Source organism: Orbicella faveolata, unplaced genomic scaffold (assembly GCF_042242905.1).
Source record: "Orbicella faveolata isolate gen_17 unplaced genomic scaffold, um_ofav_v1 contig_14, whole genome shotgun sequence".
Classification (NCBI taxonomy): Eukaryota; Metazoa; Cnidaria; class Anthozoa; order Scleractinia; family Merulinidae; genus Orbicella; species Orbicella faveolata.
In genome coordinates, this window is record NW_028301541.1 from 9,191,719 (window position 1) to 9,218,998 (window position 27,280).

At 40.7% G+C, this 27,280-nt stretch overlaps 1 protein-coding gene across 1 annotated transcript; it reads left to right on the plus strand.

Moving 5' to 3' along the window:
• The first annotated feature begins 506 nt into the window (after positions 1-506).
• Positions 507-27,280, plus strand: LOC110049077 (ectonucleotide pyrophosphatase/phosphodiesterase family member 3-like). The gene is made up of 26 exons (XM_089287485.1): positions 507-694; positions 2,600-2,647; positions 2,761-2,842; positions 3,446-3,479; positions 4,011-4,099; positions 5,102-5,181; positions 5,880-5,999; positions 6,912-6,987; positions 7,481-7,514; positions 8,594-8,692; positions 9,294-9,369; positions 9,751-9,859; positions 10,323-10,366; positions 10,672-10,750; positions 11,491-11,522; positions 12,087-12,157; positions 13,217-13,270; positions 13,949-14,018; positions 15,257-15,344; positions 18,790-18,977; positions 19,632-19,689; positions 20,574-20,725; positions 21,229-21,448; positions 25,081-25,210; positions 26,152-26,320; positions 26,889-27,280. The coding sequence occupies exons 1-26, from the start codon at positions 527-529 to the stop codon at positions 27,033-27,035; spliced, it is 2,517 nt and encodes an 838-aa protein (XP_089143611.1). The 5' UTR covers positions 507-526; the 3' UTR covers positions 27,036-27,280.

Consider the following 27,280-nt stretch of genomic DNA (forward strand, 5'->3'; position numbering starts at 1 on the left):
TTGAAAAGGGAAGCAGCCTTCTTTAAACATCTTAATTTATCCCGTTCATACTAATTGGTCTGTGTTATTTTAGCGTAATATTTTCACATTTGTTTGTGCTTCGCGGGTTAATCCTTAATGATTCTTATTTTTTCCATCACTCATTGTTAAAGTGTTTATTGCTCATTTTCAATTGGTATTGTAAACTGACGATGGATGATGTTTCATCCGAAATATGTGTTTTAATGAATATGAACTTAAATAAGATAAGAACTCTTAATGGTAAATTCCAAAAGAAACATGCCCAGAGCTTACATACTTCAATACATCGTGTGGTTTGTGAAAGCAATATCGTACTTTGTGTCTTGGTAATAATAAAATCAAAATGATAATATAAATGCCTGGTCAAAATATATATATATATTTTAGCCTGAGAATGTGAGCCCCGCGCCAATGGACAAAACATTTCGGGTTTTTCGAGCAAAAGCAATGCGTGACAACATCTCGCTGAAAGCGTGACTCATGTCAACCAATCAGCCGGCGAGGTATGTTACAGTTAATTCATGCTAGAGCAATTCGGGAAGTCGAACAGAAGTTAGGCCAGTTGTTGCCGCTGCCGTTTTTTCACCTGGCCATGGGATCTAAAGCAATTCTGACCCCCGAACTTGACGACGAGGAAGAGAAATGGAGGGTAGAAATCGATCACTCCTCAAAGGTGAGTTAGACAACGTAGGGTTCGGCAAATAATTTAAGGTCTTTCGGTTACGGTTTTCTGAAATAAAAAGCAAGTACAACGTTCATGCATTTCGCGACCTATCATGTGAGTAGTTGGTTCCTCGTACGCCGAACACTACAAGGATCTTAGCTACAAAAAGATGAACGCTTTCTGTAAATTGGAGGGCATAAAATTTACACTACAATGTAGCTTACTTATTGATAATATAGATGCCACAATGCCATTGTTTAACATTCATTAGCGATCTGTTTACATGTGTTTGCTTCTACTTTTGCGAGATAGTAAGGCTACTATGTCACTGCAAGTACTTGGCGAAGATATGTCTGTGCTGATTCTTCGTTACGGTCTTGCTGTCTCTGAGATATTTAGTTTAGTCAGGAGCCATAATCGAAATTCCGACAGACATAAACATATTGAGTTGTGTGCCAAAAGCATCAAACATTTCGGGAATTTCGGATGCCATTTCCCCGCGCTATATCCGCAAGAATCCTCGCAGCATATACGCGCGTGTGCCGCACACGATGGTACAAAATTGTCCCATATCATAGGGACAGAGCCAATACTAGAAATGGCGCGCGCTTACGGTCTCCGTTCCCGATTGTGGCTCCTGATTTAGTCCAATGATTGCATGATGCAGGTTATTCGAATACATGGAGTAGTCTAAAATCTAGCCTAGAATTGAGACTAGAAAGTTCGCATGGGTATGCTTAAAGTTAAATTACATCCTTTAAGTCGCTAACAGCCTTCGATCGAGCTCAGAGTTAAGACATTCAATTCAAACTGCCTGTTCTCCCCTTACATCCATGTCACCTGTTGGGTGCTGTGAGTAACGCAATACAGTTATTGGGGTCACGCGGGACTGCAGAGTTCTGATGACATGCGATGCAGGAAGGGAGGGCTGGTGGATATGATCGCGGCTTAAGCTCAGAAGAGTTTTTGACTTCTGACGTTGACATAAAACGTTTGTTTGACAAGATCGTAGAGATTATCCTATTGGGCGATAACTCAGTAGACTGTAGCATGGAAAAGGCGAGTGAAACGGCAACTGAGGAGGGGGAAGGGGGCAATCAGAAGGCGTGCAAAAGGAAACAATAGCACACCCCTCCCCCCCCCCCCCGCCCCACCACCACCCCTTCTCGCTTCCGCTTTCGCGCTCGTGTCCAGCTTTCTCGCGATTCTTCGACTTTCTACACTTTCTACTTTGCCATTGTGGTTTTCTTAAACGCCCTAATCTCTTGCTGAGTACAGCTAAAGAGCTGCTTTCTGGCTTCTGTAGGTGCTTATAAAAGAAATTATTTAAGTGCTGTGTAAGGCGGAGTCCTCGTTTGGATAGGAAGAATAGTAGCTCAGTCATGGTATTTTGAGTTATTTTAGCCATTTAGAAAAGTAAATTGAAGGAAAGAAAAACACAGAGGAGGTAATAATAAACCGTAAAGGAACAAGGGTGGTTTAGAATGGACAAAATTAATACGGATTGCAAACGAAGAACTTGAAAACTTTAGGCTAAAATTTTCAAGAAGTGTAGACCGTGACCGACGTAGCTCCTTTAAAAAGTTAGCCTCAGTATTAGCCTCCTTCCCCCCGCCCCCGTTGTTCTCATTATCTTTTCTTTTGTAAAGCCTCATACTCGGGCTATTGGAACAATTATTGGAAAGTCGGTAGACTAAGGAATCAACGAACGAGGTATCGCTCAATCGAAGGTAAGCACTGATGTACACACTCTCGAAAAACAAACGAAAGAACGAACCGACGTATGAACGAATGAACCAAAGAATAAACGAACCAACAAACGAACAAGTAGTAGAACGAATAGTAGAACGAACGAATGTTATGTTATGTTGTGTTCTTAAAAAATAAATGTTTATATTTTTCGCTCTTTTTCAGGATAAGAGATATTGTGGCTTGAGCAAAAGACGACTACTCTTAGTTGTGGTACTGTCAATGTCGTATGTGTACTTAACTTGAAATTTAAACTTATGCAACCATTAATTATCAAGTTGCGTTTTAATAAATATCTATCAATATTAAATTTTTTGTTCTTTCAGGGTGCAGTTCTAGTTATTTTGTTAATAATTATTTTACTTTTGGTGTTTCTGGTTAAAACACATTCAAAGAAGAAATCTGAAGGTGAGATCTTAGTTTGCGGGCATTTCTATGGCTTTTTTTTACAATAACCAGATATGTCTCAAAATTACACCCGCGATCCACGGTCCACCGCTAACGTTCGAAACTTCGGCTTTCCAAAATCTTTACGTTGTTTAATCACCTGTATCATCAGTTTGATTGGAGTGGTGGCCTCATGATTATTGCGCTCGTCTCCGGATCGAGCGGTCCGGGTTCGAGCCCTGGTCGGGGACATTGTGTTGTGTTCTTGTGCAAGACACTTTACTCTCACAGTGCCTCTCTCCACCCAGGTGTATAAATGGGTACCGGCGAACTTGATGTTGGGGGTAACCCTGCGATCGACTAGCATCCCATCCAGGGGGTATCAGAAATACTCCCAGTCGCCTCATGCTACAGAAACCGGAGATAAGCACCCACCATAAGCACCGGCCTGGCTCGTATGCAAACTTTACCCCTTTACCATCATGAGGCTGGTAGTTAGATGAAGGAATTTTTCGTACATTCAAAAACCGCGCAGAAAATAAAAATAAGCATATTCGTCAAACGTAAAGGTGATCGTGTAGACGTGTTCTCAGATCCAACTCTTTTTTCCTTACCTCTATTTAGGTGGCAGATCAACTCCAGAATGCCAGGAAATGAGGTGAGATAACTCCTGGAGAGGAAATCACTCTGTTCAGGCTCAATTCATTTTCATCACTTACACAATCATCGTTCTAGATGATGTTGGACGGTGAAATAGGGTGTTTGGGAATAAGCCATGCACTAAAACGGAGCTTTCACGTCTGAAAACGCATCAAATGTTTTTCGTCCACACTACGCCGGAGGAAGACGAGGAATTTAAAAACGCAACAATCACCGGTCATTTTGGATTTATGTTTGAGGATAACTCGGTCAGGGAAATCACTTGAACATTGAGACGCCACTGTCTTTGAAAAGCGCTGTTTTCAAAATGTGTTTCCTCCACACAAAAACGAAAAACGGTTTCAAGAGCGTTTTCGCGAAGCCCCGTTTTTGTGACGGATTAGAGTGGACGGTAGGCCTAACCGTAAAAATAAAGCTACGTTTTCGAATATTTCGCCTGACGCAAGTTTAGGAGAACTTTCATCTTTGCTCACTAGCTTTAGTTAATTATCTCACTATGATTTTTGTCTTGGTTTTTGTTCACGAATAGTTTGCCAGATCCGATAATTCTTATTTCTATGGATGGATTTCGACCTGATTATCTGGACAGAAATATTACTCCGAACATTAATTATCTTGGTAAGATTATTCCGTCGTTTATAGCAAGAGAGAAAGACGGATAGACGGCTAACAGAGAGTCAGTCAAGAAGGCAAGCTTACAGGCAGACAAACGAACAGAAGGACAGACAGGCAGAGAGACAGAGAAACAGCCGACAGGTAGAAAGACATATGGAGACAGACAGACAGACAAACAGGCAGACAGACAGACAGACAGACAGACAGACAGACACAGGCAGAGAGACAGACAGGCAGGCAGACAGACAGAGAAACAGAGGGATGAACGAACAGATGGACGGGTGGACGGAGAGCACACTTGATACGGACAGACACTGGCGGGCAGGCAGGAAACTGCAAGCAGAAGAGAATAACGATCTCTTGCTGAAAATAAGTTCAATTTCCAGGCAACATGGGTTTTCGTCAAAATCTATTCCCGGAGAATCGCCAGCGCCTGTAATGATACATGTCTAACTGAAATTAGAGACCTTGAAAAAACGACAGTTCGGCAAGTAAGTGCTCTTTGTATGGAAGAGTTCTTTAGCCTTCGTTTGGCTTGGTTAACCATAATCACGCCAAACTTTGGTATTTGAGACAGCTTTCTTGCACAAGAGATCAAGGGGAAATATGCTGTTGTGCGTTTGAGGAAGTATTCAGTAGTAAAGCAAAACTGCAAACCACATAGTTCTTGATAAGTGAATGAAGATGGTGAATTTTAAGCTCGGTAATGAAATGTGAAAGGTGAATTTTTCAACATGACACGAGCGTGAGACAAAGGAAAAATCTGAGATGGGTTCTATTCCTGTCGTGGACTCAGATTGTTTTCTTTGTCCCACGCTCGTGTCATGTTGATCAATTCACCTTTCACACATTTTTCTTATCACGATGCGCCTTGGTTTTCACAGATGGCCAAAATGACCTTCAAATCAAAAGAAAACGCAAATTTAAGTATGCTGAGGTAGGAAACAGCGAAGTGGGGAAAACGTAATGTTGATGTTGTTATTGTCTTTTGTTTTTTGCAATTAGCCAGTAATGGAGTCAGAGCAAACTTTTTGCTCCCCCAGTTTCCGACAAAGACCTTCCCAAACCATTATTCCATGGCAACGGTGAGTATCCACGGCAGTAGAAGTAAACGTCCAACCGCTTTCTTCGCACTTTAAATAGCACTGTAGAGGACGAGGTACCTCTTATAGTTGAATTATGTCTCCGAGAACTCACTGATCCGACAGTATTTCTCATTAGATTGCTAAGTAACATGAACGTTACTAAGTAACATGAACGTTTCTAAGGAAAACAAGAGAACGGACGCCATTTTCTTGAATGGCTCGCGTCAGCGTGTTAGGCGCTATACACGACAGCTATTTGATTTGTCTTCTATGACTTCAATGGCATAGCTTGTAGCGAGGTCTTACGATGTTATGATGACAAGAAAACAAATCTGAATCATAGCCTGGTGGTAAAAGAACAGTTCTTAGGCATTTAACGTCGAGATATTTTCATTAGAGATGATAGAGATTGTTTAACATCAGAATTTTTGTATATAATCAGGAAGAAAACTTAAGGTTATTTTCTTTTCGCAGTATGCAACTCACTGTCCTTTTTAATACGCCATTTCCAAGATGCATTTTGGCTCTCTTTCAGAAAGAGCCTTCGTGCGAAATCGAAACCATTCAGACGAAAATGTGTCCCTCCTAAACTCATTTTCACACGAAAGGTTTTGCACGTGGATTCGTTTTGAAACAGAGGTAAAATGACCCATAACACGCCTTGTGACCTTGTCTTATTGAATTCTATTCATCACTAGGGTCTCTTTCCTGTGCATAGCGGCATTGTGGCCAATAGGTTTAGAGACAATGTCTTGAATGACAATTTTAAGATCGGAGGAGCAACTGCTGATGATCCAAAATGGTGGAAAGGGGAACCGGTGGGTAGATACTGTCTTTTGCCTCGATGCTTCGTTTCTGGAACCTGTTTATGCAATATATTAGGGATCCAGTGTATCGTTCTGACTTGGAACTTCCGAATTAAACCGGACTGCTCCTCCTCCTGTTCCTGCTGCTTGTGCTGCTGCCTCTCCTCCTCCTCCTCCTCCTTCTCCTCCTCCTCCTCCTCCTTCTCCTCCTCCTCCTCCTCCTTTTCCTCCTCCTCCTTCCGCTCTTCCTCCTATTGCTTTTCAATGCTGTTACCGCTGCTGCTGATGCTCCTACTCGTACCTATTTTTCTGCTGGTGGCGGTGCTGCTTCTGCTCCTTCCCTTCTTGCTGCTGCCGCCGCTGTTCCTCCTCTTCGGGGTGGTTGCTTACAAGAACTTAGAAGCAGGAGCTTCAAATGTACTTTTTTAAAATCCTACCATGAACTATTTTTTTCTGTTTTCATTCAATTCCAAAGAAATGCCATCCTTTTCCAAACTGTTTATCGTGACCAAATAATAATCTTGTGACATTCTTTACATAATTTAAAGGTGATTTCCAGTCCGTACTGCGCATTCTCGAGAGTTTGTTTGCGTTTTTCGTTTTGTATCATGTAAGACATCACAAAATGTAAACATTTCGTAACTACTCCCAAGAAGTAATTTATAAATTCGAAGTTTCAAAACAACCGCCAAATCACTTGATGAAACAACTTCGCAGCTGCAAAAATCAATGAAGCTGTTGGAAAAAGAATTTGAGAGGCCTCAAAGATAAGGTATGTGGTTCGTAACGAAAATCATTGATTCGCATTCCATCGAGTGAGATTTCTAATGTTTATAAACATTAGGGTGCTGGGGCTGTGTAGTGCGGACTGGAAATAATCTTTAAGTACCTCGGACTCCTATCCATGCTTTCTTGCATTGCTAGTTGTGGGTGACCGCCGTTAAGCAAGGTCTTGTGTCCGCGTCATACTTCTGGGTGGGATCAGAGGCCCCTGTTGAAGGTAAGATGTGAGTTATAAATAAGATGTCCATTTAGTTACGTGTTCCTAGTAAATGCTAATATAACAAAATCAATATAATCGCAATTGACTATTCACTGAAAAGGAAGGTAATGCAGTGAACCTCTGAAAATTTGAAACAAAGCCATGCAAGAAGTGCTAAGTGTGGGAAAACGTTCAACCGTTATCAACTGCGGTAAGACAGTCGTAGCCTCGCGGCCAGTTCCCTTTAGGCCCTTCCTTCCAGCCGAAGGCATATCACAGGTAGTCGCTGTAAAAATGCGAGGAAAAGCGTACTGTTCGCTAAGCGATTAACTTGTTGGCGCTCGCTCCTGACTGGTGAGAAAAAACAATTTTTACCTCGATTGATTACAGCAAATTTCATTTGTTTTTCGTACCAAATACATAGAAATTTCTTCGTTCAATTGCTGGTTAGAGTTTGCAACCCACATGTGCAATTTAGAAATTAAAATGATGTGTAATATTTTACTTTCAGGAATATTGCCCAACATCATGTTGCCTTACAATCAGTAAGTATCAACAGAGAAGGCAAAACAGGTACCATTACAAGTTAGACTTATTGAGTATATTGAAAGCTCTATTTTGCCATGCCGGACGCCGGCGACCCATTTTGGCGCCAAATTGGAAGCTTGGAGACACAAAATGTTTCATATTTTTCACTATTTACAATCTTATATGGTTTTGGGAATTGTAAATCCCTATTCGTGAATATTTAATGCCAACTCCAGTGAGAAAAGTTGCCTAATGTCAATGCTATTCCTGTTAACTTGCATTGATGTCAGGACAGTAAAGTATCTCCCGCCTGTTGAATCCTGATTGGTCAATTCAAATTTCAGACGCGCCAGTCTTATACAAGGCTCTAGAACTTCAATTGTTCTAAGGGGCACCGTTCACCTTTGGGGTTCTTTTTGTGCTTCTCCCTTCCCCTTCTGCATCTCCTAGAGAATTCCCGCAGTAGCAAGCAAAATTACCTGGCTTGCAAAGCATCCAACCGTTTACTTTTAAGCGTCGAGATGACGTCACATTTGAAAACATCGGCCATCTGAGCACCGACCTCTTAGTTTTCACAGTTTTTAAAAATGTCAGAACAGCTCTAATAAGAAAAAAATATAAAAAAAAAACAGGAAATAATTTAAAGGATTTAAAGAATCTAGAATAAAATGTTGACAAAATCCAAATCGCACAAAACGGAAATTTAAGGGAAATTTAACATGTCCGAGTGCTTTGGGTTTCATTAGGAAATATGAGGCTCTTATCAACCGAGCACGAGGGGCGTACTGGGGAATATTGACGTAAGGTCGTGGCAGTACGGATCGAGCGCAGCGACCAAGTGCCAATATTCCCCAGTACGGCTCGAGCAAGCTAGGTTAGTAAGTAGTTTATTAAACCGCACCTGCGTTGGTCCTTGAAAAAAGCAAGAAATACGCGGCTTATGACTGTGACCGTTTCCATGGAAACGGCGCGTATAGCAAAATCCCGACCAAGAAAGAACCAATCAAAAAGCACGGATCTACTTCAATAATGAAAAATGTTTGCCGTGCATGGATCTTTTCTCAGTGTTATCTTGCTGGTCTTCTTAACTTGTTAGGTCCCATCCATTTGAAGCTCGTGTGGATAAAGTACTGAGCTGGTTGGATTTTCCGCCACACTGTGGTCCGGTCGACCCTAAGAAAGACAGTGGCGATTGGTAATAAATATTTGGATTTTTATTGTATCAATTCACGTCAAGTTAGCAGCAAGTTTAACAGGAAATATACATCTTAAGGGAGCTACGTCACGGTTTGTGTATTTTGAAAAGTTTAGCCTAAATTTTTCAAGTTCGTCATTTGTAATCCGCGTTAATCTTCTCCATCCATAACCATCCTTGTTCCTTTATGGTTTGTTACTATCTCTTTGGCGTTTTCAGTTTTCCTTCAATTCAAAGGTAATTTTGTCCGTGGCCAAAAAACTCAAAATGCCGTGACTGAGCTGCTTTAAATCTTCGCACACATATAGTCCTCTTCACCACTTGCCAGAACAGAAAAGGCAAGAAGGGGAGTCAAAGTTTGTATTTTGGGAATGAGAAGAAGTGCTTTTAGAATTTGGTTTCCAGTGTCGCTGTAATACGCTTTTCTACTGGTTTGTATTTAGCCTATGGGCTCGTCAAAATACTGCAGGACTCTTGAAACTACAACAAGCGATACTACGCGATAACACACCTAGTAAAATATATATTCTGGTAACCTCGAATTTAAGTTAATAGAATGTTCTTACAGTTAACTTTTTGATGGTTTTTTTTTTATCTGTAGGCGGCCCTCCTTCATCACCTTGTATTTCCACGAACCTGATTACACCGCTCATCGTAGTGGACCTGACTCGGCAAAGGTGAGATGAACCAGTTCAGTTTAAGTCTGCTTTTTCAGCGTTAGGCGTTTTATTGTGTAGAAATAAAATATGGGTTCCTGTTCGAGACAACAGATAAACCTGCAATCGGTAGCTAGACATTCTCTGCTTATAGTCCCATAAAAAAACTAAATCGTTTTTAGGTGTCCACACATAGCGGCTATCGGCTCTTATCTGTCCTCAGTCCTCAGTCTTTTATTGAACTTGGTCGGTGTGACATGGGTTAGGATCCAGTATCTTTAGGTTATTTCTAAGTATGACCTGAAATAATAAGGTAACCCATGGGAATTCGGAACAACATTCAAAACTATATCTGGTGTAGCCCTTATGATACGCCAAATTTATTTAACTTATATGTTGTAGACGAACATACAAATCCAACGAGTTGATGAAATGATTGGAAGACTTTGGAATGGTCTTAAGGAAAGATCCATGCAAGACAAGATAAATATAATCTTAGTTGGAGATCACGGTACAGTGCTGGTTTATACTATTACGCTCAATGATTTCTGTAAATTGTGACATTTGACCATGGGTTCTCAAGCGTCCATTTTGTGATGATGGCGAATGATCGATATTCAGTTTATGAGCCTGTAGAAAAACTCAAGACTTATTTTTTAAAGACAGTTTTTACTTAATTAATTAGTCTATTATTTTTCTTAAGTAATTGTTTAGTTAGTTATTTCTTTTGTTCTATTTATTTATTTAATCATTTGTTGTTAGGCGCATTGAGTTAAGAAATACGCCCTACAAAAATGTAAATATTATAATTATATAAGTGCGTACAGGTTTGAAAGTTCTTTGAATGTTCTTATATTGAACGTAATCATCAAACTTCAAGCCAAAATTTAGTTCCGACTTGTGAAGTGCAAGCGAGAAGGCACGTCAGAAATGGGAAAGTTTTACTGTAAAAATGTTTTGCTCTTCTTGGCTAGGTATGGCGCCGAAAAGTTGTACACGAATAGTTTACACAGATACGGTAAGCATTACACGGTATTTCCTTGCCGTTCAGTTTAGGTTGATAAAAAAATATATATATTAGATTGCTGTCGTGTTAACTATGAAGCTCTGGTATCTTTCTTCATCGAGAATTATTATATCTTTATTATATTTTTACTACTCTGTTTTCATAAGACACAACTTCAACGATGAAATGTTTGAATACCCTGAACATTGGGTTAGCCATTTTGAAAATGTTTACAACGCTGGAGGTTTAAAACATTTGTGTACATAAGTAAGGATGTGTGCTTGAGTGTTATATATTCCTGCATTTGTTTCTTTCAGTACAACGTTACTTTAGATGATATATACTCCCCTCAGTGGTACGGAGGAGCCTTTATATCGATGGATCCAAAACCTGGAGGTACGTAACACTGCTCTGCTTAAGGAGAGGCAAGGCAGTGAAATTATAAACTTCAGCGTGTTGCTTTTTCTTCTTTTTTTTTAAACAAACAAGTCAAAAAGGCCATTTGGCGCTTGCATAACCTGTGGCAGATGTTCGAGTGTTTTGGAAGAACTCAAACGTCCTTGTTACACCCGAGCGTGGGAATGAGTTGCCAAATTTTGCGAACTGCATCGCCCCAAATGAGTTTTCTCTTCATGCAATTAAGAACTTGCGCGCGAGTTCTAGTTATCAAATATCAGAATTCTTTATTATAAATGGCATGAATTTGCTAGAGGGCTACAGATAGACGGGATTTACTACTTAGATGAATAAAAAGTAAAGTCTGCATACGGACCAAGTGGCCTACCAGGCCGGAGTTTATCCCGGTTTCTGTGGCATGAAGCGACTAGGAGTATTTCTGCTCCCCCCTGGATGGGATGCTAGTTCATCGCAGGGTTACCCCCAGCATTAAGTTCGCCGGTACCCATTTATACACCTGGGTGGAGAGAGGCACTGAGAGTGTAAAGTGTCTTGCCCAAGAGCACAACGCAATCTCCCCGGGCAGGGCTCGAACCCAGACCGCTCGATCTGGAGACGAGCTCACTAACCATCAGGCCACCGCGCCTCCCACTTAGATGAATGCAGCACAGACAAACGAGGGAGAAGTAGTTAAGCTGATTTTTTTCACACTAACTGTTGTCTTCATTTTCGTCCCTTAGTTTCAGCTGAAGAAATAGTGTCTCGTCTGAAAGTAAGTTCACATTGTTTTGGTTTTGCTTAGAAATCTATATCCATGAATAGGCCATTTTACAGTTGTGAGCTTAGTTACCAGGCCTGTGAATGCAAGCGAGGCTGGAGGTGGCCTTGCTTTGATACCGACCTCTCTGCTTTTCGCATTTAAATGCCAACTAGTCAGCAAAAGAATAACAAATTTACACAACAAAAGCAGTGAGATCTTTATCAAAACAAGGTCACCTCCAGCCTCACTGCCATTCAAAGGCTAGGCTACTGAGCAGACAATTATAAAATGGTCTATTCTAGCCTACACTAGTTTCAAAAGTCGGGGTTGCATATCACTGAAAACAAAGCACCACACCAAACGAAGTGTCATTTGAATAAGTGCGCGAAATATAAACTAAACAAGGAAACGTCTTGTCGATAAAACGGCGAGACATCGAATTTCTACAAAAATGGATGAGTATTCTAGTTTGTTTTATTGTACTATTTGGTCGAACGTTTAGCATAGAGTGATTTCAAACCAGCTGATCTTATAAAAATGATTTTTTTTTCTTGTTTTGACTTTTCCCTTTTTTAGTGTAAAAGTCCTCACTTTCGGGTGTTTTTGAAGGAAAACCTTCCAAAGCGTCTTCACTATTCAGATAACAGGTATTTGTAAATTCTCGTGTTGATAGCTTTCTTCGATGCTTACAAAGCGGTTCTTTTTTTGCTTTTCAAAGTAAACTTCATGTTCTTTGATTTATTTATTATTAATTTATTATTATTCTTTAACGCAAACTCTTTGGCAAAATAGTCTCTTTACTGGCCTCAACCAACTAAGAACAAATAAATTAATTACAATACTTAGAGAGGAAGCCAAATTATCCCTAGCAGGTGGTTTTCAGGCAGGTCTTCTATCCTGGTCAAATTGGAATTTGAAAATGTAGGTTTTTCAGAAGGCATGAAAACGCACGGAGAAATCGGAGAAAAACCCTCAGGAGAAGGCGAGAACCAATAAAAAAATAAAAAAATAAAAAATATCTTGATTGACCACTCCCCCAATGGGGCTTTTCAGGGCCAGTGAAACCAAATGGTGAAACAAATAATGCACATGAACACAACATGGTTAAAAATCCCAACTGGCGGGAGGCAAACCGGTTGGCTATTTACAAGCATGACCGAGGAGTTGAACTAGGGTCTACTGAGAAACAACTCCAGCTAAGCGGTCAGAGCGGGACTTGAACCCGCGACCAGCAGATTTCAAGTCCGGCGCCCTAACCCGCACTCGGCCACGCTGCCTCCTCAAATTACAAATTCAACCACATTTGGCACCGGGCTGGAGTCGAACCCAGGCCACATTTTTGGGAGGCGAGCGCTCTCACAACTGCACCAACCCTGCTTCCGAACATGTTTCATTCTCATTTTCTTCGAGATGGTATATCGAGAATTTAGCTGATGCATAAAAATAGATTCCATGATCAGTCCGCTGAAAGTGATGATCGGATAAATTGTCGTAATTTTTTTAAAGGAATATTGTCATGTTAGTTAAAGGCTAAAGCCCTGGGTTTATTTGTCCAGCTACCCAAGCCCACCTTTTACTTCCGATGGCTCCACCGGAAGTAATTAAAAACTTGAGGAATGGACCCAAGGGTTGAACAAGAGGAAAATCTGGATCTACAATTTACGACACGCCAAATACGGTTGCTGACCTCACAAATTATCTTGCAGGAGAATCGGACGAATCATCGCAATTCCAGAGGATGGTTGGCTCCTAGGAATAAAGTGAGTACAGTACATTTCCCTAAATTAGAGCTTTCTTGAAATGAAATAAATGTCCAGTGATAATGAGATAGTGGTAACATTACTGATGAACAAGCCAATGTTGTTTTTAGAAAACTCTCGCAAAATGTATTCAGAGAACTTAATTCGAGTATCTTTTTTGCTACTTTCGAATTCGGCGAACTATCGTTTCTTTTTGTGATATTTGAAAAAGTTCTATATTTTCCTGAAGCAACGTTAAAATATTGGAAATGTTTGTGACATTATCTGAAAGATTTTCCAATGACGGCCATCATAGCAAATGATTAACAGTTAACAATTGCACACTAGTTAGACTAGATGGACAGAGTAGTTCCGAGACAGGTCCGGGCCACAATTTTTCGTCGCGCTCTTGCTGAGCAACTGATACAGACATGGCGGCGTAATAACTCTCGGAGTATTCTCGAGTCCTCGTACTATTCGTTAATTGGTTGTTCATTATTGGAAAATTTACGGGTGTGTCAACGAAGATTTGTCTGATTTGTTTCCGAAGATTTGCCTGTCTAAATGATATATTTGATATTATTACAAAACAGAAGCCTTTCATCTGGACAGCTGGAGTTGGCCTTAAAAACTACTGGTAATTAATTCACTTCACTTAGCTTCTTTGTGCCTCGTGTACTTTATTCTCCGTTGTTTTAGTTCCACTTCTGGAATCAGACATTGCAATGGAGGAGATCACGGTTATGACAACTTGGATGTTAACATGCGGGTAAGAAAACTTTAAAAAAAACTTTACTTGATTCACTTAACTAGCTTACAAGTTGTGAATTTTGTTTGTGTTGATATACTGCCGCTTTCCGCGGTGAGCTTGATATAAATGGCAATCTTTGTTATTGTGGAAGTTCTTCCTGCTTTTGTTCCCGTTTGCAGCACTGACTACACATATATTTTCCAAATATTAAAATCAATGTAATGACAACAAAACTGATCTGAATAGCAGATCATCGCAGTTATACAGCCAATCTATACAGTTAAGAAAATAAGGCTTGAAAACAAAAATTCAGCTTCGAACAGGATTTGAACCGGTGCACTGCTCTACCAACTGAGGTATCAAGTCAACCGGGGCAGGGGCCCGTTTCTCGAAGGTCCCGAAAATGTTTCGCACCCGGAAAGCCATAGCAAAATCTCAAGCTTACGATTACAGAGCTGTTTTATTTGCGTATTCTTAATATGAACAGAGGTTCCCTTCATACTAGAAGTTTCAGGCGTATACGCCTTCCCGTTTTTAGATACAGATGAACTAAAAGTGACTTCACGGGCCCGAAAAGTTTCCGGGGCTTTCGAGAAACGGGCCCTGCAGGGCCGTTATTCAAGGGTGTTTCGGTAAATTGCTGAAAAGCAACTTTTTTTTTAGCGTTTTCATGGTGGCCATATTTGTGCCCTGAAAGGGCAGGAAAAGTTTGCATAAGAAAAGAATTCATTTCCTAAAACAGACAAATTCTTTTGTTTGCGAACACCAATATAACCGCCGTGACGTCATGGTAAAACGTTCTGTTGTTTTCAAATTTTATGCAAATAAGCTTTGAGCTGTTTCTTGTCATGTCTGAATTTATTTTCCTTGCTTTTTCAGGTAATTCTAGATTCGTTTGTTTTTTCAGTTTCTTTTTAGACATATCGGTCAAAATAAGGCTTGTTAAACTGTAGCTCTTAAAGGCTCATTTTTTTTTTTGGCAAATCCTGGATGGCAGTCATTGCGTTTCGAGATTCAGTTTTTGATTCATACATCAAAAGTAGACCTTTGGCAAAATCACTAGCGCAGGCCTAAATATTCAAAATTGTTGGTTATTGGTTATAATTCAAGTCCGGCCTCACTGTACAGCAATAAGCAAGTGGCCGCGAAGCATACTGGATTGAAGTGGGCCTTCGTGCGAGGTTGTGTTGAAACAATGTTCCATGTAAATTGATTGGTTTCGTATATGCAAAACCACCTGTCTGTTTATATTTCAGACTCTTTTTGTGGCTCACGGTCCCGCTTTCAAGAAAGGAAAAGTAGTGGAGCATTTTCAGAATACCGAGCTTTACAGCATGATGGCAGGTAAATGTCATGTTATTCGTTGTTTGAACCAACACCTACGCTCTGATTGGCTCCCCGAGCGGGCGAAATAACCCTATCTTTCCTAATCGGGATCGCCCGCTATGTCCCGCAAGAAAATGTTGTGCGTGTTTCTGGACCTGGATTTCGTCTCGGTCACAGACACGCATCAACAGATCTTGGCGCAGTGGCAAATACCCAGCCATCCTTGTCCTCAAGCTGGTCAATAATTCATATATGCAGGCCGGTTCCTATCAACACTTAAGACTTTGTCATCAGCTTTCATTTCATCACAATAGCGTGTTGGAGACCATCTAAAAATGAAAGTCTTTGTAAACAGTGCCGACGTCACATCTGTTGTGGTTTTTTTGTTACGATTTGTACCGTAAGAGGCTGGTTTTCACGAGATTTATAAAACTCAACAATTCTCTACCCACATTTTCTATTATACTTGACGTGTGAACGCTTATGTAACCAAAAAAGAACTTCCTCTTTAAATTGACGTGAATCTCAGATTGAATGAAAAAACATATTGTGCTTTTTATTATCGTTTAAAATGCGACCGCCATCTTATAATGTTGTTCAATATGGCGGGCTAACACAGTTGCTGATATGCTTGGCTATTTCCACATGGACAAACCTGTATTCTAAACTTCTAACACAGCACACCCCAAACTGTTCCCAGATTACACTATAATGTTACACAAAAATCCAGATCGAAAGGTCTTTAATGCTTGATTGATACTACAACCAAACTCTCAACGAGGTGAGAATTTGATCGCGGGCTAGAAACCGAGAGCAAGCTATCAGCAAGGGACTGAACAAATGGAGGTGAACTGGTCGATTCTAAACCACACGCCTTTGAGGCTCAAGTTTGAGCATCTAGCAAGTAAAGCAAAAAAGAATTGGGCCACAGGGTGCTTTATGGAACTCGGGAGCAAGTTATCAGTGACTGAAAGCATGGGATGAACTGAATTCTTATGAATTCTTATGAATTCTAAATCAAACTTCAGGTTAAGCATCTACATGTAGAAACTAAAACAAAAAAAGGACATGACCAGAGGATGCTTCATGGAACTCGGAACTGAAAGTATTAAGGGAAACTGGCCAACTCTAAATCACAGCACTTTTCGGTAAACGTTCATATCCGAGCAACCTGGCACTAGAGCAAAATAGGACTTAACCAGAGGATGCTCTGTGGAACTCGGGATTTCGTGCAGAAGTGCTACGCCCAAGTGAAATGATCAACACCTTTCTGGCGGTTTCTCTCGTCACAAAGCAAGATAGAGGGTGGATCTGTGATTGCGTTACTGCAAAGTTGCTATTGATGTCGAGCGACAACAATTTGCATTTTTCCACCTATTTTATGTTGCCAGTATTCAAATTATTTGGCCCTGCTAAAGATAAACGTTTTCGATGCCTTTTGTTTACGGTTTCCGAGCTATTGGGGGTAGAAAAACATAAATGCCTTTGCCAGGGGATGCTCTGCGGTGCTCTGACAATATATCGTGCGTCAGCGATACGTCGAGAGATCGATTCCTTCTCGCCTCTCTGACGGTCTGCTTCACCAACAAAGGCAATTAGAGATTGCCATCTTAAAGTCAGGGCGTTGATAAATGTGTTTCTTCCGCTATATATTCAATACGTCAACATTTTTTGTCACTAACTCAAGACCCAAAGAGCGGTTACGTAACTTAAATCAAAGTGATAAAAGTTGCATATTCACCCCTGGTGATCCGTGTGAGGTTAGGATCAACTGTCAGTGTGTGTTCGAGAGTCAGCTGTCCTTATACTTTTCCTGTTTTCTATTCGTGACTGGAAGGTTCCTTATACAATATGACACGATTTAGCATCAATCGGCAAAGAAGAGTGGATCACTGCTTGATGTTTGATCGGAAAATTACCAACACATTATCACCACGCCAGCGAATAGCCATGTTCCAGACCAGTCAACCAGGTCCATCACACTCTGCTGACAAGGAGAGCTATGGCGAAGTGATGAACAGGCAAAATCAACGGTCCTCTCGGGGCAACTTTACAAAGCCAATCAACATGACTACGAACGAACTGATGGAATGGCAATATCTCTTGAAACGACGCCTCATTGAGGACACCCTGCAAAAAAGGCGGAACGCGGTATGTAGCGAAATAGAACGAACCTGGTTTTTGCAAGGAAGTCATTTAGAAAAGCATCGGCACAATTTGCGTGTCACACTTGAGCTGCAGGATCGAGGGTTAATGATGTGATGACTGGTAAAAGGCGAACTGATTGAAGATGCGTTTCCTCAACATCGAAAAATGAACTTAAAAAAACCAAAGCAGTGGATATGTTTTGGCTCAATTTTTCCCTTGGTACAATTGGTATTTTCCTTCGTTTTATATTCATTATTATATATTACCATGCCTAAGAACAAAGGGAAAAAAAAGGATTGTACCAAGACTAAGATTGAACCACAACATCCGTATTGCGAACGAGGATCGCAGTCAGTGACATCACGAAAAAACTAAAGTTTTGCTTAGATTTGCTGTTTACAAAACTCAGGTCAGTGATAAGGCAACGCAATGCTAAAGCCCGTCAGTAACAACAACAGCAATCCTTTATTTACACACGATTTAGTTTAAAGCAATAGGTTTGCTTGTGGGGTCGTGTTTACACTAAAAACAGAAATATGTACAGTAATAATATGAAACGTGTTAACAGCACTGAATTTTATTTAGTTCAAGTTTTGTCAGCGTTCTTGTTATCATGTATATAGCTTACGTGTATTTCATTGCTTTTTAGTTTTTATGTAATGGCGATAATTTGTAAGTGTTTAGAGAGCAACGGAGTTTGTTATGAATGAGAGATAATGCTTTATAAGCATTTCTGTAAAACAATGGCTTTCAGTCTTCAATAAAAAGACAGCCATACAAATGACTTTTTCAGTGTTTATGTGCCTTTAGTGTGTAATTGTGATTTTCTTGAATTTCCTTCGATGAAAACTTCCAAAAGTTTTACAGTGCATCAGAACAGTTGGTAGTGAAAGCTGATGAACTTGAACTCTGGACAGCTTCGTTAACAACCTGGAACTTTTTTACAGTACAGAGGAACCGTTGAATGTTAATTGTTAACAAACATTGCGCAATTGTTATAAACCTTTATTAAGAGGACACGCTCTATTAAGCGGACACTTGGGGAGGTCCCGAGGGTGTCCGCTTAATAGAGGTTTCACTGTAGTAAATCTTAAAAACCAGTCTGACAAGTTCTACAGAATTTCACGGCCGATGAAAACACGAAGAATTTCATCGTCAGCTTTGCTTTTGCGGTCAGGCTAGCTACGTCTTACAATACCGCAAAAACCTTCCCGTTTTCCTTTTAGCGTGCGCCGATTAGTACCAACGTTATCAGTGCCCCTGAACTTTAAAAACCTTAAAGAGCCACCTAAAATAGTCTTTTTATTGGTTCCAGGTATCCTCGGCCTTAAACCCGCCCCGAACGACGGGACGCCTGGTAGTTTGTTGCACCTGTTAGATCCGACAGCTGTTGACGTCGCTGTTCCTGAATCAAAAAGCGATGGTAATCCTATGAGAAATGACATCTGTCGCTATCCCAAGAGCCTGGTAGACTGCACACAATGCATTTGTCCTTGGTGCCAGGTGAGTGAGATGCTGGTGTACTTTCTAAAGCTAGAGAGAAATGAATTTCAATAATTAGGTAAGCTTTACGATGCAAATTCTACCGGGCGACACTCTTTCAAAAAGCGTGATGCTTTGTCCTTTTTGGAGCCGCCATACTGTGACAAATGTCCTCAGAGGGCGGAGGTCATCGTGGAAGAGGGTTGATGGTCAGGTTTAGCCTACATTAATCGTTATTTTACACTTAACACTATGCCATAGAAAATACAGCCAATCAGAACACAGGAAAGCCGTTGTATATTTCACCGTATTACCCCTAACCTTCCCATCATGCGCCGCGCGTATGTCGCATTGATTGTGTGTTGGTCACTGTATTTTCTATGAAAATGTATGAAATAGTGATACAATGCTCTCTCGGGGTAAAACGGCTCGTGTCTATACCGAGAAAATACAAGTGACTCGTTGGATGTTCCATTGTACACCACTCGAAAGCGTTGCGGAACTAGTATTAATTACATATTCGAAAAAATATTTAGGACTTTCGAATTCAGGCCATTGCAACTAGGATTTAGGCGAAATTGTTTTTAGTTTTGGATCTACAGTGTTCAATGAATGTGTAAATACAAATGTTGCCGTTAATTCTTTTTTTTTTTTTGTCGTTTTTTTTTATATTAGGCAAATAAAAGTGATGTTGCTCGATATGACAGAATGCTAAACTTCTCAGACGAACAAAGTAAGTTCATAGACTACCATTTGTCTCTTCTGCTTGAGAATTGTGTGCAATAAATTGTTTAAAGAGCAAATGCTGTAATCACGATTCGATGTTAAACATATTAATATGACTGGAAAAGTATGAATTGGGCTGGGGTTTTTTATTGCGGTGTACAAGGACATATAATCCCTTGGACGCCATGTGAAAAGAATATCACGAAATATGTATTTGTCTGGGCACTAAAACATGTTAGAGTTAGTGAAATAAGACCGCATTGAGAATAGGCTATTTCCGAATTATCTTAAGCCTCTTTCTCAAAGCGAGTCTTGGTGCTCATCCTTTCATATGAAAATGAGATTTCATTCCCTTGCAAATTAAACTCATTTTCATATGAATCGTTGTGCACCTGGCTTCGCTTTGATAGAGAAGCGTGGGTCAACTCGGAAATGGGCTAATTTTCAATGGGCTGGTTTTCAGCGTAGGTTTCCATGTAAGAAATGTTCCTCTTCTAACCACTTAGTCTACAATACAGCGGTGTTCACTAGCTAGACTGTCGAAGCAACAACCGTTTCTTTGGTTGTGCTCCATCACGCTACCTAATAAAAAAACTTGCGTGACTTTGCCGTCCAGTCAGAAGTAAAACCAAAACCAATTGTGATTCGCTCGCACACGTTTTCCCGCGCTTCGCGTCGGCTACATGTTTCGATTAGTTATCTGGACTGTCTGGTTCTTAAAGTTTTGATGAACCAGAGTGATTACTTTGGTTTTGGTTTTACGATAGTTAGTTGAAATCGCTCTATCTTCACGTCAGTCTGCTACTTTTTAGAGGTTCGTCTGAAGGGCTTCGATAGCCTTTTGATTTCACAAAGTTTGTTTGTCCATTAACCAATCCTGTTTTATCTTAGTATCTCAACTGCAAGAAACGCACCTCCCGTGGGGGGTACCCGAAGGCGGAGCCGGTCAAGGAGGCTGCATTTTAACACAGAACGATTTTGTGACGGGTTATAGCACCTCTCTTCATTTGCCATTATGGGTAGCGTACAGATTAGATGGAAAGGTGCGTTAATCCAGATCTGAACGTTATTAGACACGAACACAAGACAGTTTAATTCGGAGTTATTTTGGCCACGTACAAAAGTACATTTAAATTGAAGGAAACCTGAAAATAGTAGTTTAATAAGATAGAAAAACACCAGAGATAATTTTAAACCATAAAGCAACAAGGATGGTTAAGGATGGAAAAGGTTAACCCGGATAACAAACGACGAACTTAGAGTAAACTGTAACATAGTTCCTTTAAGCGGGCACTAGGGAGGTTTCCATGGGTGTCCTCTTAAAACAGGTTGAAGACAAGTTGTTCTACGTTGTTGTTATAATAAGCTGAAGCTGTTGCTCGTAACGTTTTGAAATTAAAAGATAATGAAGAGAACGTTCTGAAGATAAAAACAAGGTTTTGCTTTTGGAACATTGAGCCCAAGATTTTACGCAACAGTTTTGTGTCCGGTATTTAAGTTTTCTGTAAAATAAAATATTTCTGTGCGCTTTGCCACTATTATCTAGAAATCCTCTCAAACAGCCACGCGAAGAAACTGTTTTCGACAAGATATACGACTGAACGATTCCCAGACCTCGCTCTGCGCTCATTACAGGGGCTCTTCTTTCGACCGTGGTCACATGGCGCCGAATGCCGACTTTGACACCTTTGACGAAAATGATGAGACGGTGATGAACTCATTTTTGCTGTCAAATATAGCACCTCAACATCGTGGATTTAACGGTGGTAAGATTTTTAAAAGGAATCTTTTATTAAAGCATGTTACGTCTCACCTATATTCTCGCTGTTTAGTAAATCTCAGAAAGACAACAGTGTTGTCCCAGATCATGAGATGATCTCACTTCGCTTGACTATGAAGATCACTTCCGCTGAGGTTGTCGAAATGTCAGTCACCAGTCACAGTTCTTTCCACAGGCAGCCCAAGCTCTCAATGTTATCCTTTTTTTCCCCTTTTTGAGTTATTTTTTTGTAAAAAAAATACCTCTTAGTCGGCGCGTCGGGTATGTTATGGACGGGTCAATGGGTGAGTGAGTGAGTGAGTGAGTGAGTGAGTGAGTGAGTGAGTGAGTGAGAGATGTATGTATGTCACACCAATCAGATTGGATCTACTATGAACAGCCAATCAAATTTCTTGTTGTAAAGGTAAATGGTACGTGAGAAACACAAGGTATGTATAAACACAAGGACTTTGGTAATTGAAAAATAAAGAGTGACGTGTATGTTGCCGGTTTGTGATTTTTAGTCCGGTTTGGAAGGGTGTGTGACAGTTACATACGTACATTGGGTTGTTTTAGAGTGCATAATTTTCAGTGTAATGGTGGCTAGTTATGAACGAGATGAGTCTTGAGTTTTGAAGCAGTTCGTGAGTTAGTAGTAGGCAAATGGCACGAGATATTTTTACTTTTAATTACAAAGGGTAACTTGATACTTTTGTTTTTCACAAGGAGTTAATTCAATTAGAGGTCACAAATCGTCGGTTCTAGTTCTTAGGACATGTTTTAGAGGAGACGAGACTATTTAGATTTGATGCAGTTCTAACGTTTACAGTAGTAAGTGCAGGTAACGATTGTTTTGTTCTTATTGCATGCAAATATAACGAGATATTTTTATTTTTTAGTTACAATGGGTAATTTGACACTCTTGTTTTTCACAAGGTAGTAAATTCAATTAGAGCTGACGAATCGTCACCACTTGTTCCCACGAGAAGTTTACTATTTTTAGTTACAAATGGTAACTCGACACTTTTGTTTTTCATATGGGAGTAAATTCAATTAGAGCTTACAAGTTATCGGCTATTGTTCCCAGGTTAAACAAAAAAGAAGCTTTCATTTCTAGAGTGTTTTTACGTCTCTGCAGTAGCAGTTTAATATTTTTATTTGATGGGCATTTTATGACATTCTTTTCAGTCCGATATTTTTAAAGGTAAAAAGTATGAAAACTGTTCAAATGTTCTTTGAAGACTGTGTGGCACCAAGTTAAAGTGCAATTTAATTAAATCAGACTTTCAACGTGTCAGAGAGGTTTTTTTCTCTTTCTTTCAATTTTCGGTGAAGTAGTGTTGTTGCGTTGTGTTGTGTAAAAAGGGTAAACTTACGACTCGTATAAAATGCGAAAAGTTCTCTTAAGTTGAGTATTTTTGAGCAAAAATTCCTCTTGGGGGCTGGAAGGGCTCCCGAGGGGGTACTCCCAGAAAAATTGGTTGGGGGTGTGCGGCCCGCTTCCCAAAACCCTTACCCTATTTATGACAAAAATCTGCGATATTCCTTACCCTATTTCTGACCTGACCAAAAATTCGAAACCCTATTTACGACCTGACCCTCAAATCAAAACCCTGTTTCAGACCTGCGTTATAATTAGCTCCCTAGTTCAAACCAATGTTAAATTACCGTAAACATATAAATTTGTGAAGGGCTTTTGTTGATTTTCTTTTCGATAATGATAAAAAAAAGGCTTCTTCTTAAAGCATACTCATATCAAGGGTAGAGTGCAAAAACCGTACCCTATTTATGACCAAAACAGCTGAAAAACCATACCCTTTGGGGCCGCACAGACCTATATAGCCCATATAAGGGAGTCCTCCCCCCGGGGGAAGGGCTAAGTGATCGGTGAGTGAGGGAGTTATGCATGTGCGCGTGTCAGACCAATCACAGTGTGGGTTGTATCAAAGAACGAATAAAATTGCCTGTTAGAAAATAAGATGGTATCTACATTAATCTGGAGACGTGTCAGATTACTGTAGTTTGTTCAGTCAAACATTTTATGGCTTACTATTTAGTTATCTTACCATTACCGATGTAACATCTTATGTACATCATAAACTCCCAGCTTCTTTCTTGCTGTACATCGCATTCAAAAAAACTTGTCAAATCAACCAAATCATTACTGTAAACAGCTCCATGAATGCTCCTATCTCCGAGACTTATAGTTCACAAAAAAATAACTCTTGCACGCCTTACGTGCCTATGTTTATGCGAACGTTCAGGCTAACGTGACATATGACATGTACTATTACATAACGACCGAATTTGACCACGCGAAACATGACTCCCGCCTTGCAGTATATGGAGGTGTTGTGTTACAACGGTTTGAATTTATAAAGGTTTGTATGGGAATGCAACGGCTTTGCTTGAAAAGCCGATTATTCTTATATTTTGTGAATAAAATCTACTTACCCTGTTGCTGTGTTGTATCCTTTGTTGTTTGCCAGCTCCTCGGGCCGATCTAACGCGATTTCGGCGAGTTATCGTTCTGTGGGTTTCCACTACTAAAAGAAAGACAAGGCCGGACACTGATTTCCGGAGTGCCCGCCGCTCGAAGCGAATAAATCCACTGAAAATAACCCTGCCGGCTCAATTCCTCCGTAGAATCGAAGAAGAGATGTTGAAGCTCCATGTCAGTTCACTCGCTACGCGATTCCGTCCACAACGCCTTCGCAACGATACATTTATTTCGAGATTGCTTCGCTCGCAAACTCGAAAACAGCCGCGTCACAAAAGTTAGGACACTTTCGCGGTGTTGGGTAACTATAATTAGCCCGACCGGGGGTAGTCAGCAACGATTTGTCAACGGTCAAACCAAAATGCTCCCCGGGTAACCGGGCACTCCCTTTATGGGTTTGACAACTAAAGCACGAGGGAACCCGGGGAGCATTTTGGTTTGACCGTTGACAAATCGTTGCTGACTACCCCCGGTCGGGCTAATTATAGTTACCCAACACCGCGAAAGTGTCCTAACTTTTGTGACGCGGCTGTTTTCGAGTTTGCGAGCGAAGCAATCTCGAAATAAATGTATCGTTGCGAAGGCGTTGTGGACGGAATCGCGTAGCGAGTGAACTGACATGGAGCTTCAACATCTCTTCTTCGATTCTACGGAGGAATTGAGCCGGCAGGGTTATTTTCAGTGGATTTATTCGCTTCGAGCGGCGGGCACTCCGGAAATCAGTGTCCGGCCTTGTCTTTCTTTTAGTAGTGGAAACCCACAGAACGATAACTCGCCGAAATCGCGTTAGATCGGCCCGAGGAGCTGGCAAACAACAAAGAATACAACACAGCAACAGGGTAAGTAGATTTTATTTACAAAATATAAGAATAATCGGCTTTTCAAGCAAAGCCGTTGCATTCCCATACAAACCTTTATAAATTCAAACCGTTGTAACAAAACACCTCCATATACTGCAAGGCGGGAGTCATGTTTCGCGTGGTCAAATTCGGTCGTTATGTAATAGTACATGCCATATGTCACGTTAGCCTGAACGTTCGCATAAAAAGGGAAAAAAAAGGATAACATTGAGAGCTTGGGCCGCCTGTGGGCCAAATAATCTCTATTTGCTACTTTATGAGCTTTCTTGCCCTCGTTAGGAATCTGGCTTGAGGTTGAGAGAATGGTTCGGAATCTCTCCGTTACTCACTCACAGGTTTACGTCATATCCGGTTCGATATTTGACGAGAATGCGGATGGACTCCGCGATGACGATGGAAACATAACGAGGTTGGTATTGAGGCCCCTTTCTGTCTCTTGTCAACTTTTTTGAGCGTCAGATACATGAATTTGGATCTTGGGAACCAGGATTGCTATACCTGGAAAACGTGTCACTTACCTATCCACGGATTAATTTCCGAACGGACGGATTGTCTGTCTGTCTGATTTACGGCACGACGGACGAATGGACTGGTCGACTGACTGGCTGTTTAACTGGCTGCCTGACACACTGACTGACTGTCTGACTGACTGACGGACTGACTGACTGACGGACGGCCAGGCTGACGGGATGACTGACTGACTGACTGACTGACTGACTAGCTGCCTGGCTGGCTAACTGACCCACCGACTCACTAACTCACTGAGAGACTGACCGACTAGCTGACTGGCTGTTTGACTAACTTACTGACTGAATGACTATCTGAATGACTAACTGACTGACTGACGCACTCACTCACTCACTGATTGGCTGTTTAACTGGCGGGACTTACTGGCAGACTGATTGATTAACCGACTGATTGACCCACTGAATGACTGACTGACTGACTGACTGACTGACAGACTGGCTGGCTGGCTGGCTGGCTGGCTGGCTGGCTGACTGACTGAGCCACTGACAGAATGACTGACCCACAGACTGACGGACTGATGACTGATGACTGATGGTTTAACGGGCTTACTGACTTACTGCCTGCCTGATCATGACCGTCCTTATTTTGCTATAATAAAAGAGAATAAGTAATACATGTATGATATTAATCCACGTTCCCTCGTTCTAACTCAGACCCCCACCATCGTGGGGGGAGATGGCTATCGTCGACAAAATATAAATATCCGCCTTTGAAGGTTTGAAATGAGTAAAGTTAATTAGCCGTTGACTGTATTAATTAACCCTGGCGTGCTATTACATGCAGCATCTCTTAGTCTAGATCTCTATTCCACTTTTTTCACAGGTGGCTGAAAAACGACAGCAGTTCAGTGGCCATTCCTACTCATTATTACAAAATCATCCTGCGATGTGACACCAACAAGAAGCCGTATCACAAAGTACCCGGATGTGAAGGACGGCTTGACGTCATTTCCTTTATCTTACCACACTTGCCTAAACGTCCGTGTTCCAAGGTGAGTGTGCCAACGCAATAAAAAAAAGTTGACCCCGCAGTGAAATCCATTGAGATCATCACCCTTAAAATTTGACAGTTCATTGTAATAATTACCCTCATTTGTCGGTTTTCTTTTTATTCACTGGGCTCTAGACATTTTCAAGTCCATGAGAGTGTGAGTTGGCAGCAATGTTTTGTTGCGCTGGTTTGAATATCAGCAACACTCAGTACCCCTTAGTCAATATTGTACTTCAATGAGTCCTTGATGTATACCTCTCAAAATGGTTCTTTTGGATGGGAAAAAGCACAATTCAGGGAAAAAGAAAGTGATGCAGGATAATTGGTTTTCGCCAATGACCTCTTTTGACGATTGCGTGACTAAAATTTTAAATTATTAGATGTTTATATGTCTGTGCAATGACACCTTGGAGCTCATTTATAATTAATAATTGCACGGGTTTAGATTCGTCCTTTATATAATTTTCGCTAATTGGACCATTGGAAACTATTCTCTTTGATTTACGTTTTGAAACAATCGACCTATTACAGTTAAATCAACTGTCTTTTCTCACTTACTACTCTTGCAGTTTCAGTCTTCTTCCAAGTATTTCTTGGAGAACACAGCCAGGGTTCGTGACATCGAACTGTTGACAGGAATCAAGTTTTTCAGCGGACTTCCACCAGCTGAGCAGGCGCGCATCAAAACTATATCTCCTGTCGAATTGTGGGTCTAAACGTTCATTGATCAAGAATGTTGTAATTGTAAGGAAATATACTATGACTAGTAAAGATAATTATTCTTATACGTTTGTCGTTGAGAATTGAATCATACTTTCTGAAATTGTGCATGTAACTTCTTTCTCTGCCAGTTTGACAGTATGCCAACGTGTATGGGTTTTATTTTTGCAAAATAAAAGATATATGTAAAATAGTTTAAAGCTGTGAATTGAACAGCAACATTAAATTATACTTTCTGCAA